This window comes from Stegodyphus dumicola, chromosome 8 (assembly GCF_044657685.1).
Source record: "Stegodyphus dumicola isolate Sdum_Otavi_A_Nest chromosome 8, ASM4465768v1".
Taxonomy (NCBI): domain Eukaryota; kingdom Metazoa; phylum Arthropoda; class Arachnida; order Araneae; family Eresidae; genus Stegodyphus; species Stegodyphus dumicola.
Window position 1 is genome coordinate 33810303 of NC_140775.1, and position 14939 is coordinate 33825241.

Here is a 14939-nt window from a genome sequence, read left to right on the forward strand (position 1 = left end):
GAAATGTTCAGCAGCAATAAACCTTGTTTTTAAAATTCCATTCCTTGCTATGCAGGCTAGAAGCATAATACTTCTTTCCATTTCGTTTGCTATCATATTCCATTTTGGGAACATTGTCTTGAAAATCTTTGGATGAACCAGTAGAGCTTGTTAAGACATTTGTTCCGGTATAATAGAATAAATTTCACAGAATAACTACAGAAGCGTTTTCTCTCTTATTGATATACCTCCTCCAGGAACCTGATCATCATGATGTGGTAAGAGCACCATATAAGGATGAACAAAACATTATCCTTATTCGGTAGTTGGCCAAGAATCTATTGTTGCGTTTAGAGAATAATTCTGGACGAAGAATAAAGCAGTACAGAGCCTGGTTGCTCATTTCTTTCCTACTCAAGTGCACCATAACGGACTAATACGTAGAAACAGATTAGAATGCGCTCGTCGTAGATGATTAGTTTTTGAAAGCTAGTTGCCAACATGCATTGTTTGCCTGCTTTCTCTGGAGTTGAACTAATAATAACGCGGAATATTCAGGTGGCTAATGACTAAATATAATATTCTTAGAATACTCGTCTTCCTATGAGTAATGCCTTTAATACAAAAAGATGGAATATTATACGTATTAGTGTAATTAAATTATGAATTTTAGTTATTCCTTATTTCTTATATTTTTCTATTTTTTTAGATTTTATTTTAAGTCATACTGGCATCACCAATTGTTAGACAGCCATTCAGTGTTATCTAGATTCAATATTAAATGTGTCGAGCAAACATTAATGAATTTTTATGTTTTTATCTGGTATCAAACAATTTATAACTATTCTTTAAGTATGGACCTTCATGGTTTATTTAAAAACAATGTAGTACATGATAAAACTCGAGTGATTTTTCCGAAACTCTTTCTCTAATGTTTACAACTAACAAAAGAGATGCGTGTTAACAAAAGAGACACTTTGGGATGAAAATTTTTAAGCTTTTGAAGATCGATGTCATATTATATTTTTCATTCATATAATGCAGTATATTGTTTCTCATCAGACAATTCTGAGTAATAAAAATAATACCTACTTCTCAATAATATATTCAAAAGTTTTAATTACGACAATATTATATAAGATTTTGATGTTCAAATGTACTGGTGCCTTGCAGGGATATTTTTTGTATTCCAAAACCGAATGTTGACATTTTAAAGATAAGTTTTTATTATTATGTGATACATATCAATAGCTATATTTAACGCCATATCTTATGAACTTCGGCTAGAGTTCTTTCTGTAGCTATCCTAACTGCACCCGTCATCTACAGCAAAATTAAAATCTACGGGAAAAAAACAAAATACTGTTGTAACTGTTTTTGATTTTTTTGAATCTTAATCAAACGATAGATTTGGTTTTATTAGATAGCAGAACTGAATGCTATTTTTATAAAAATATTTTTATGATTTTTCAGTTTTGTTACAGAGTTTTACCAGTACAGTTATACAATTTGAGTTTTATGGCATAATTATACAGTTTTAGTTTTACAGTTTCAGTTTAATCTGTATACGTAAGTATATGGGAATAAATTGAAGAAATTAGATTTGGATTTTTAATCGACTCGCATTCATAATATTAAGAAGATGAATATTTTTTGACTATCTCCATCCCCTCTTTTAACATTCGGTAGAACCCGCGTGTTTTTGATGCAGTTTCGCGCAAATACACGACAGTAGGTAATTCATGCAAGCGCATACCGCACATATGTATAATCAATAGCTGAACAGTATTCACCAGCTGTAAAAATTTAATTATTGCCATATAAATTTTTTCTTATTAAATTTCCTGTTTCTTATATAATGCTTCTTTTTATTATTATTTCAGAACAGTTTGTTTGAGTGTCTTTACGGTTCATAGGTACTATAAGCCTTCAATATACTCAAAAAATTTTTCATATATTCAAAATGTTGCCAATGAGTGTGGATCCACAAAGCTTTTTGTGGAGCGGATAATCAGGAAGTACCAAAGGATGTTTGGGAAAATGAATTATTTCAGTAAATTAATATTCATAAAATTAGTATAATTTATAAGAGGTTTTTAAAATCAATCTATAACTCATTTCATTGAGTTTATGGTTTCTCCCGAATGCAAAAATTTAATTCTTTTGAAAGTAATCTTTGTACAACAAAATGTACAACAGCACTATAAGGGTGGTGACAAGATAGCAGTGCATAAAGCAGGCAAATATTACAACATCTAGCATGTGTCAAGCTCATTGTACACAATCATAACACGGTTCAACATTGATTTACAAAAAAGGAATATAAAGAGATAGAGGATTTAAATCTTCGCTGCTGTGTGATGAGTGTTTCTCTGGTTTGCAGACAAATAGGAAACAGTTTTAAAAGTTATTTGCGGGGAATGTTTAGAAATATATCTGAAAATTGTTATTAATTTGAGTTACGAATACGGTTTTATTATTTGTATCGTTACAATAAATAAAATTATGAAGATTACTTTAATACTGTTTAGATTGAATTTTCTTCATGTTATCATTTTGGATATCCTTATTTTAAAATTCATATTTTTAAAATTCTTCCGTAGTCATAAATGCCATGAATACAGACAGAATGTATTACTTACAGAACAAGGTTCAGGAAACTTACTTAATATGAAGTTCGGGGGATATTGTCTTAACTTTCCGATGCGAATATCATTTAGCCCCACAAGATTATTTATTTGAGAGGTACTTTTTCAAGGTTTTGTATTTATTAATCCATATCTTATATTTTTTGAACCAGGATGTAAATAAGTTAATTTGCATAAGGACAAAGTTCTGTAAGTCAGGGGAGAGCTTCTGGCAAATCTTTCTTCGTACTGTTTACACTAAGCCCATAAATTACCTGGATTGACTTTAATCTTTTGCTAGCTGTGTTTAGTCGCGTGACAGGACCAATAGGACTTTTTCTTGTAAATTTTATGTTTATGTTTTACATTAGCTTAAAACCTGCAAGCCATGATGACTTATTTTATACCACACGAGCTGTGCAGTTTGTTAATTAGAAATGTTAATAAAAAGGTTTATTTTAAACCATCTACTGAGTTCTTTCTATTATTATTTCAAGGAAAGTTTAAGACAAGGTGATAAGTCACCTGATAATTTACACGGAGCCGGAATTTGGTTTTAAAGTATATCGATTCCATAGACCTTAAATGGTCGACACAAGAATTTTGCGCAGAAGTTAAAATGAGTCATCAGATTAGGCCTAATTAGATCGTAAATGTTCTCACTACGATTATAATATTATTATTGAATGTAATTTTATAACAAACCCGATGCTATTATTTTACACTAATGTCTGTTTGTATCAAAATTTATATTCAGCATTTCAAAATTTCGTCATGTATCTAAAACAGGCAGAAATACCCTCTCATTTGTCATAGACTGCAACATCTAAATAAATTACCTGTTCAAATACCTTCTCATGTAAACACTGGAAAACAAAATAGCTGTTTAACTTGACAATGAGGGCTGTGAAAGAGAAGTACAAACAGGAAAAGATCCCACATCGAATGTTGAATGTATTACAAAATAATGTTTGGTTCGCTGATCATGGCAAGGTACGAGAAGGCTAACTGTCTGGTTAATTCAAATACGTCCTAAGATAAGGAAGTCCTCTATAAAGAAACTGAAGGAAACTAGTTAGTATTCATGTAACATATCGGAGAAAAACACGTACATCTCATGCAGTCAGTCTAAACTATTTTGGCTGAGAATTAAATCTTGGATGAACTGCCATTGTTAAATAGTCTGATACTCTTGGCTAGTTTTATACTGTAGTCTCATACTTCTTTTTATTTCCAATGGCAGATTGGAAACATTTACAGTAAAAACAAGAACAAAAAACACAGAATACAGCAACACAATATTAAAAATAGCTGCAACACAGTCCATTAATCTAACATATCTCTTGCCTCCCAGTAACGCTCGGCGAGAAAAGTCTTGCGCAGAGCAGAACAGTAGAGAAGGTGTGTGGTGTCCACCACCTCTTCAGAACTCCACAAAGTGCACATTGGAGAAGGAACAATTTTGAATCTATGGAGATGATATCGTAGGCAGTCATGTTCGGTGGCAAGGCGGAATTCAGCCACAGCTCTCCGCCTTGGGCCATTACACAAATTTGGGATAGCATTCTTACAAGACTTCTGAGAAACACGATGATAGAGATCTTGAGTAAATACTTTAAAAGATTTTTTAATAAGATCCCTAACAGTATGGAAAGGCATAGCACGAGAAATATTCTGCATGATTAAAGCGCACTTTTTTGCTGGAAAGTTGGTTTTCTCGTTGCCTGGAACCACACAGTGGGCACGAACCCACTGGAGAACTACAGTTTTCTCAAGTGATGCCATGTTTTTTAGACAATGTCGACAATCCAGTATGCCCTGTGATATGGGATATCTGAAACGATAGTTAACAGAGAATCTCTGGAATCACTGAGGATAACGGCTCTTGTGAATTTTTCCAAGTGGCATGGCAGCTGGTACAGAGCTGTGCGAATCGCAGCTATTTCAGCCTCAAACGCAGAATCTCGGACCACAGGGATATAGAAAGGGAAAAATTTCGGAGAAAACTCCAGGATTAGGGTCATCAGACAGGAGGGATCCATCAGTAAAGATCCGAAGCCAGTCTGGTTCAAGACAAAAAATGTTTAATACTTCGAGAGCGAGAGCTCTCGAAGTATTAAACATTTTTGTCTAGAAACATACAAGCAGTATTTTTGATATTGTATTTATCGTGAAACAGCGTATGGAATGGACACTTGGTAATCTGAACGTGAGAGACTAGCAAATTTCGTTGGTGTTTCAAATAATCGAAAGTGTTCTAGAAATATTTTTTTTCATAGTTGTGTAGAGACATTAGGATTTTTTGGAAGCAAGAGAGATTTATTTATTTATTCACCATCAGATGAGCAGCTGCACCGCCTTTAAACATTCAGCTCAACTGATGGAATCATCTAACAAGTGTGTTATATATAAAATACAATAAAATTTTAAACTTTGGATAATTACATAATAAAAATAAATATCAATAAATAAATATATAAATACATAAATAGATACAATAAATAAAGATTAAAAATTTAGAATTAGATAAATGCCTAAATACAATGTTGTTATATATGAAGTCAATATAGTATTAGAATTTTGAGAATTATATAATAAAAATTTAAAAATGATAAAAATATAAATACATAATACCTAAATAAATATGTAAGTAAATGAAACATAGATACATAAGTAAATACTTAAGAAGATCATTATAAATTTTAATAATGAACAACATAATGTATGAGAATAGTAGGGGCTGAGAATGTAAGTTTTGTAAAGAGTTTAGAATAAGAGTATAGTTTTTAATTATGGAGAATGAAAAGCAGTAATTGAATAAAAGTTGATGAGAAATAGTATTTGAATGAATTAGGATAACTTGAATGAAAAATTCTTGGAAAAATTCTTGGATAGAGAGTCATTCTTGAGTAAAAGTCTTGACTAATAATCTTGAGTTTAATTAATTAAGAAGATTAATATATTAAGGAGATAGAAAATATTCTTAAATTCGTGATTCAGCTTGGGAAATCTTGAAGATGTACTTAAATAAAGATGGTCTTGAGTGAAAGCATTAAAATGAGGTAGCAAAAAGAATAGCGTATTAAGTAAGGTAAATAAACATAGTAGAATAATATGATTTCAAGTTCTTTTAAGATTATCGATGTTTGCGGAGATATAATTTATTATATTTTGAAGATGATTTCTTAGAATATTACTTTTTAATAACTGTTGAAACCGTAACTGAACAGAAGTTAAATTGTATGCTTTAAGGTGATAATCTTTAGTAAGGTTGCAGTGAAAGAGATGATGGTCTATTGTGCCTTCATTCCCACAGGTACAGAGATATGTAAGGTGAAGTCCGAAGCTATGAAGGTATTCTGTAAATGGACCATGAGCTGTTAGGAAAAATGTAATTGAACGGTTGGTAGATATTAATGATCTGGAAAGATTTGATATGAAAGTAAAAGTTCTTCTGCCAGTTGTTGCCTCAGTCCAGGTTTGCTTCCACAAGTGCATTAATTTTGTTTCTAATTTTGTTTTTAGTAATGATATTAGATATGGAATTGAGTAATTTGGAAGGGAAGAACTGTTTGATGCCTCTTTTGCTAATTCATCTGCGAGCTCGTTGCCACTATTACCGATGTGTGCTTTAATCCGTTTGAAAAGTGGTATCAAGAGAGATGGAAAAATATGCAACGCCTTCGCCGGAAATCGAAACGCGGACCTCTCAATTAAGCGCTGATCGTGCAGACCACTATACCCCGAAAGCTCGCTAAGTAGACGAGAGAAATACCTTATAGTTGAAATTCTAGAGACTTTCGTTTTGTCCAGATTAACCGAAATTCGGAATGATCTGATTTCAGATTAATTAAATTTCACTGCATTTTCGATTAATTTTTTCGAGTTGATTAATCGGATAACTAATTTTGAAACAATATTTTTATTAAGCAAAATTTTTCTAGCAGTGTCTCTTGATTTTCTTTGTTTTCCAGGTCGACTGTACCCCCCCCCCCCCCCGTGTTTATGCGTTTCATACTTCTAGTTAGTTTCGCTTAAGAACGCCGTATCCTTTAAATTTGTATTCAACCAAAATGCCAGTGTTATCGTCGCCTTTGCTTTATCTAATGTGGCTAGGTATCTTTTAAAGGAATTCTATTATAACTGCTTTACACAAATGACTATTAACATCCTACTTTTGCTGTTTTACTCCCCTACTTCTGCTCTTTATTTTATTAGGAATACTAACATCCTACTTCTGCTCTTTTTTTCTCTTACCACTAGAAGTTTGAATTTAACACTAATTTAAAATGCGAATATTGTCTTTTATTAAGGCATGTTTATTAAGCAACTCAGTTTCAAGTTGTTGATTCTATTTTATTTTCCCATTCCATTTTGTTACCCATTTTACATTCTTTTTAATTTTTTTATTATGTGTTTGCTATAAACTGAATCATGATAAAAAGAGTTAATTTTGATTATGCCGCTTACTTTAATGCATTATTTCAATTTATGACAATCTCGACTGAATGCATACCACCTGTACATATCTTCTTTTTTATTTTTATTACTTGATCTTTATTATTGACGAGCTCTTTGCTTCCGAAGGTAATATGGAATTAATTTTGCATTCCTCTGCTTTATAGAAGGGAATTTTTTTAAAAATGTTAATCTCGTTTAACGCATACATGAAATGCTAGCTTTTTTCCTTTTATAAGCTTATCTTTTACCACACGTAGGAAAAAAAAAGAACATGGTGCGCATTTCGCGTCTAATATGTTTGGTTCACAGTTGAATAAGAATAAATTAGTATTGAAAAGTTTTCGGTATTTGTAACATCATTTTGTAGTGTCCTTATTTTATTTGAATATTTTAAACTACCCTCGTATTCTACGACAGAAATATTTCATGCGTACTTCCTTTCGTAGGAAGTGTTTTTATAATACTTATGAGTGGCAACACTGATCACATAGCAGAGAAGATTAGAGAAGTTAAAAGAAAGAGAAAGAAGAAATATACTTTTATTAGGAGGAAGTTGTCCCGCACTTATGCAGTGTGTTGCTGCTGCATGCACAATGAGAAAGGACAAAACAATTACAACACAATACTCAAAGCAAAACACCAATAATTATACATACAATATGCACAGCAAGCCATTTCTTTAGAAACCATCTCGCAAGCAGTTATTTCTTCGCGTTACTATTAATTTTTATGTAGATGTATTAATGCTTCCACTGAATGAAAAAAAAATATTCAGAAAGTTTCGATGGAAATTTCAGACTAAACATTGCAAAAATTGTTAAATCCATAAAACTTGTAACATAACATTTCATTGGCTAAAATTAACGTTGGTCTAATTTTAAGGCAGGTACTCATATAAGAATAATTTTGAGACTGATGTTTAACTTTATTTTAAGACTAAAACTTCCATTGAGAAAATTCATGGTCAAACGTTTCATTAAAACAAATTGGTCTGAGTTCCAGTAGAAGCTTACATTAGAAGAATACTAAGACTTAAATTTATGCAGAGGAAGTTAAGTTTATATTAAGAGAATTTTAATGCTAAAGGTTTCATTAGCAGTAGCATTTGGGCTGTTTTGGTTAATGGTTTGGTGACACGATGATGGGATTATGTGATACAGTGAATACAGACAGCATTTTATAGACTGTAGCTCTCTTATTCTATAACGATTATTATTAAAGTTATACTTAATGACTAGTATCCAGGCCTATAATAACTTCCAAAGTATCCATACATCTTGATGTTTCTAACAGATATAAACTTTCTATCCATATCCGTCTGTCCTATGTACACAATTTTGATACTGTGACACTCAGAAGAAAACAATATCGTATATTTGATTTTGAATATGATCTCATCACCTACACCTACAGGATAGCATGCAAGGATCGTTCGAAATTTCTACGAATTTTAGCCTTCATTCATATGGCAGATTTCCTTTTCTATCCATTTCTTATGACTTTTATATTCGTTAAAAAGCTGGAGCCATCATTACTTCTGGAAATGGGGAAATTAAAGGAGGTAAAATAATAAACAACTCTTTTCAGTGTTTCTCTCTTCTAAATACCAATAAATATCCAATTTCTATAAATATCCAATTTCCTTTTCTACACGTACTTTCAAATTACTTCATCCTTATATTCATATATTAACTATCATTACAACTGATAAATAATGTTTACATCAGCTATGACCATTCAACATTTGAATTAAAATGGTATCTGTTTATTTTTAAAGCATTAATTACTTACGCAATTAGGCAGATAATTAATATGGCATAGCAGCAAGCTAAGATTCCAAGATTCCTTCCAAGATTTGTTTGCGTTATTTCAATGAAATATTTTAGTAAAAATAAACTTTTAAAATGTATTACATATATCTACATTTGGCAAAGTGACAGACCTGTTTCTTAGGTTTTTCAAGCTGGAACTTTTGAAAAATCATCTATATGATATGCCCCGACTGGGGATTGAACTCATCTCTTCCAATTATTAGAAAGACGTGTTAACTACTACAATAAAAAAGCATATAGATAAAATAACATTGCTAATACTTAAAGGAAAAACTGTAGGGAGGTGGCGATACTCAATAAATCTCGCTGATGATGAATTCTAACTGCCGTTTTTTAGTCAGGGGAACCCTGTAGAGCCATTCGGGTTTTGGAGCAGAAAAGCTTGAAAAATCAAATATGCTTTCGTCACTTTTCGTTTCTTGAATATAAATTTTCCAAATGTAAAATGGATCTGCTAACAATTATATCAGCAGAATACATAATGAGAATACCTCTAACTTGCCACATATTTACAATATAAAAAGAAACAAGTTTTTATAAATTAAAAAAACTGAGCGTGGAAGAGTTGGAAATAGTAGTACATGCATTAGAATAAAATATATATTTATAATATAATATATTTAGTTATAATATAATATATTTAGTTTCTTCTTTTTGCATATGTTATTAAGTATGTATTCAGTCGAATTTATATGTTAATACATTTCGATATAAATTTCCTAAAACTGAGAATGTGTAATATTTTCTCAATGATCTTATTTGAAGTTTTAAAAAACTGTAACTTTTAATGAAAAGAAGAAATAGCGTGACTGCGAGATGATCAAAGAAAGACATTAAATCACATATCTGACATATAATATAATAATTGATTAATTAAATACATTCATTATTTGGTTTTAGTTTTTGCACTGAACATGCACATTTCTTAACAAACATTTCACATTGAACAATAGTTAACACATTCTTTCCATTTAACCGTTTTACATAACAACACATTTTTGAACCAAGATAAATATACATATATAATTTTATAGCACACAACATTTAAATTTCAAGCTTTATGAGTATACGTATATGCTACGTTATTTCAGATTGCATCAATTAAAAGCATTAGAAGAAATTTAGCAACACAAAACATCAAATATAAAAAAACTGCTGAATAGAATAATAATTTTAATAACAATTAATAAATGATAAGAAAGAGAACCCATTGCGTCAGGTAACTAGCAATTCCTTTATATTTATTGAGAGTTTCTTACCATATTTGCTCATCATATGTTATTAGGAACAAGAGCCAAAAAGGAAAATATTTCTACTTCTGTGATAATAAAATAAACTAAAATATTGTCATAATCTAATTTACTAAACTTTTATAAAGTTATTTTTTATAATTCATAAAGCTTAGCTTTAAATTTAAATAGTATGAGAATGTTTGTTTCCCTTTATTTTTATAAGGGAACGCAATATAGCAGATCTTTTTAAAATATCAAAGTGCTATTTAATATTAAACCAAATTAAATCAAAGATAATGAAAATAATATCTTTTTAGTTTATAAAAAGTGCTTATTTTTTATCAATTTTTCATTTTATTTAAGTCTTTTTTTTTCCGTGAGCAATTTCTTTTAAATAATTTTAGAATCTAAATATAATTTGTGCATGCATAAGGTTGGTATCTTTTATAGCATTAATTTAAGAGCAAAATATTTAATTTATGTACATTACTTTCGTGCATATTTAGTTTTCCTTCTTTTTAATGGTAAGGAAAATCTTTAGGAATCTCAAAGACTGAACCAGTGTGCAATTCAGTAGGAACTAAACTTTCAGGAGAATTCAGTAGGAATTTAAATATTTGATGTGATGATTTTACTAACAAATTTCATACATTTAAATAAGAGAGGTAATGAACTGTCTCTAAATTGAAATCGTATCCCATGTCATTAATGTTACTCTCAGTGTTATTACAAAAGTTTGAAACAGTAAAAGAATAGTAGACCAATGTGAAATCCATTTGCAAGTTCAAAATTCGACAACAGTCAGTCTGAAACTGCTGCTAATTTTAGAAAAATCTTTCGTGCATTCGAAAAAAAAAAAAAAAAAAAAAAAAAAACTGTTGTTAAGAAGTAGATTATTTTGCGCGATTCAGGACTTACTACTGGTGGGCCGGAAAAACAAAAGAAAGAAGAACATATAAGAATAAAATAAATACATAATAAACAAGAAAACTCTACAATTAAAGTCATAAGATAAACATGATTGCAACTAAAATCAATAACTTGAGTTTGATGAATGCAGAAAATTATAAATAAATTTAATTTATCAACTGAAACTTAAAAAAAAATATGTTTTGATTAATTTTCTGTGGCATTTGTATTTTTATTTCATATATCTGACCAATAGCAGAAAGTAATGTGTCATTCACGACAGCGAACGACAGATGAGTGCATTATAGCGTGCTTACACCAAGCGTACTTCACAAACAGTGAGACAGTGGGAAACGTTTACCTTTCTGATGTCGTCTCCCCCGTTCTCGAAGTAAAGAGATTTTTGAGCGGGGTTGTTGAGTCTTGCCATTTTCATGGCCCCTTCGTTGTTCAGGGTGGACGAGTGACTCGGATATTTCTTGGGATCGTGAGGATGAAGTTTGTACCACCGGGACTGCTCGTCGATGACAGACGTATCTAAAGAAATATATTGTATTAGTTATTGTGCTTCATAGAGTGGATGCAGTGATGATCCCGGTTTATTGGGATTCGGGAAATTTCCAGAGAATGACTAAGTATGTGATCATACTTCGTTAACTGATATTGATGGCTTAAAAGAGATGAAACACAAACCATAATTCTAGATTGCAGAAAGAGACGTAAACTTAAAGAAAGAGACTTAATGACACATTAAAAAAATCGAAAGATAAACTATTAGTAACTATTAACTCAACATTAGATAAACTATTAACTCAACGGTTGAAGCCTCATCTAGCTGGTCACAAGTTATTAACTGCTGAGTCTAATCCGTAACCACATGGTATAAAAAAATCTGACGTGTACACCACATGACTTCCTTGTACGGAATATTAAATTATACGCATTTTTTATTGCATTTCGTTTAAACTTATTGGATTGAATTAAATCTACTTCGCCGACAGCGCATAAACCAAAATAGAATAAATGCATTCTTTAAAATTCACTCTAGTATTTGTTTACTATAGCGACACTCTGGTGCTAGGTTCACTTAACAGTATTATATTTCGTTCATATTATAACTCAGAATGCACAAAATTTATATCATTTAAAGAATTATCTAATCGTTGCCACATTTTCTCTTCAAATACTATAATAAATCTGAAACGATGTATAAAAGAAATTAAGCAAACAAAACAAAAAAGAAACAGATTTCACAGACGACTCAGTATTTCTCATTCAATTAATTCAGTTCTCACTTCTCAACAAGGCAAAAATACATAAAAACTCAAAATATCTACATGAAAAATTACAAAGTAAATCTTAAAACACTTATTTCCTCGAATAAATTCCAGAATGGATTAAGCATGATTTAATTCGCAATAATAAAAGACGGCGTTATCGTTGCTATTTTGAAGCTTAGTTTCTTTAAATTCGCAACAAATCCGCTATTCTGCCAAATTTCAAATGTAAGCAAACATGGCCGCCATCAAAAAAAATATTAGGCTTAGCGGCACTTAACAACTTAAAAATTCTTGATAATTCTAAAGATATTGCATACAGATTTACTAAAGGCATGAAAACCTTAACCGGAAGATAAGAACAACATAATTCAATCAAATTCAATCATTTTTAAAGCAAAAAATGTACAATTTACAAACATATAAGAGTAAAGAAACTGAGATCACTGAGCCGGGTAACAAAGTTACCCGCTTTGTTATATATCCACTTTGTTATATATATATATATATATATATATATATATATATATATATATCCACATTGTTACCCGCTTTGTTATATATCCACTTTGTTATATATATATATATATATATATATATATATATACGTTTTGCGCGGCCGATTGCAACTAAAATACGAGGTGCACATCTACATGTTATAGCAGTCCTATATACAAAATTTCAACGTTCTGAGGCATATGTTCTTCGTTTTTGAGTTATGCGAGATTCGTACGTACGCACGTACGTACATACGTTCGTACAGACGCCACGAAAAATTATCTTCAGAATTAATTTTAAAGCAGTTTTATAATTTTTATGAAGGAAAAGAGTATTTTATTCTGTCCTTACGTACAGATATCACTCAAAAACATCGTTAAATTGCATTCGAAAGCGGTCAAAATGGATATTTTCGTTGAAATATGCTGCCTGAAAGTTTTCGCGATTACAATACTTACTTTTTACTTTGTTCAAGGAAGTAAAAAGCAAGAGTTTTTTATGTCCTGCCATATAAATGATTTCAGAAAATTTTATAAAGGTGCTGAAACGTTTATGCAACTAGGCAACTGTTTGCCATGATTAAGATCTTCACACGGGTGTGCCTGCAGCTTTGATGAAGTTTGGTTTCTTCATGATGCATAATTTCATAAGAGTGTCGGCACATTTATGATTTTTATGTTAGGACACCCTTGTGACTTGGAGAACGATGGGCAACTTGAAAATAACGTTGTTGCCAACTTCGGCAAGTTTGCCATAGTTAATGTCTTCGTATGGACGCTCACGACAGCTTTGATGAGAGTTACTTTCCTCAGGAACTCGATTTTATAATGGTTCCACCATCTTTATGCCGTAACGACAAGAGAACAATACAACAAAATGAGAAGATTTCATTTTCTGAGGATACAGCTTCATTATTTTAAGAATTTTGAGTGGTTTTATGGCGGAGGTAATTTAATGACAAAATATTTGTGAGGCTTCGATAACGTATGTGGAGGAAAGTTTGCTTCAATATTTGAAGACTAAAATACTGTAAAATATTGACCATAATAAATAAAAAAAGATAGTAAATATAAACATTTGAACAGTTTACAAGTGAATATGATCTCGAGGGCTATGGCCTTTTATTTCGAGTTTCTGAGGGACCTGAACTATCTATTTTTACATACGGAAGTAAGAAGTTAATTTTTGCAGCGTAAATGTCAGGGAAATATATGTGGGATACTTTCAAGAAGATGAAAAACCAGCTAACAGAATAATGCATATCAATCACCTTTTAGATCAAGTATTACTTCTCCAAGAAACTCGGAGGGCCTATTGATGTCGTAGTTCCAAACAGATATCTCGAGGTGCTTTTTCTTCAGCTGATCCTGAGGGACGTTCGGGTAAACCATGGTCTGTTTCCACTCCGGGTTGCTGCAGCGGGAAAAGTACCGCGTTCGCCTCTGGTTCTCCACGCTGGCAAAGAACAGTTAAGAGATGAAACATACAATAGTTTAAATTGAAAATAGTTAAGAGAATTCTTCGACTACGTCAATAGTGACCCTTGCTGTCACTCTGCCTAAACATTTAGAACAACTGAGTAAGGAGGTAACTGTTGAACACCGATTCATATTCAAGAAGAATCAATATAAAAAATTTCAAATTCTCCAATATTTCATTAAATATTATCAGTTTGTAATCACACTTGTGGCCTTGAAGTATTACGAAGTCCGTGATCTTCTGTTGTACCAGAACTAGTAAAATTATCAAAAGTGGTATACAAGCTATCGTTTTGTTAAAAAAGAATCAAATTATAGAGAGAATTAAACCCAGAAATTTTATGTTCGCTTTCATCTCACCATGATAAAGTGAATGTCACGTTAAAGCCAATTGCCTGATTTTGTAGAGCATATTGAAAATATACAATTACACGTATATATGAGCAACAAGGATTTCTTGTTATCTTATCACCCGTGTGTTCGCTGAAGTTGTATTTTTAATTTTCTCGAGAACTTTCTCCTTGTTCTTTTCATTTGAGCCTCTAGGTTATTTTATGATAGGGATTTAGTTTCCATCTGCCTAAGATTTAGACACGTCTTTCTTTTTAAGATAAATTTTCTGGATTTTTATTTAAATTGAGACATA

The 14939-nt window shown here is 31.3% G+C and overlaps 1 protein-coding gene across 4 annotated transcripts in view; it reads right to left on the bottom strand.

Moving 5' to 3' along the window:
- LOC118182896 (uncharacterized) overlaps positions 1-14939 on the bottom strand; it is a 462070-nt gene that overhangs the window by 37223 nt on the left and 409908 nt on the right. For 3 of the 4 annotated variants that reach the window (XR_015042537.1, XR_015042535.1, XR_015042536.1), the window contains exons 25-27: positions 14086-14270; positions 11402-11577; positions 7605-7649 (exon numbers count right to left, since the gene is read on the bottom strand). Coding sequence is in view for 1 of the 4 variants with exons in the window: in XM_085821730.1 (XP_085677856.1) it covers positions 11402-11577; positions 14086-14270 (361 nt within the window). In the remaining 3 variants the exon portion in view is untranslated. The remainder of the gene's footprint in view (positions 1-7604; positions 7650-11401; positions 11578-14085; positions 14271-14939) is intronic. The other variant, XM_085821730.1, reaches the window with a different exon arrangement.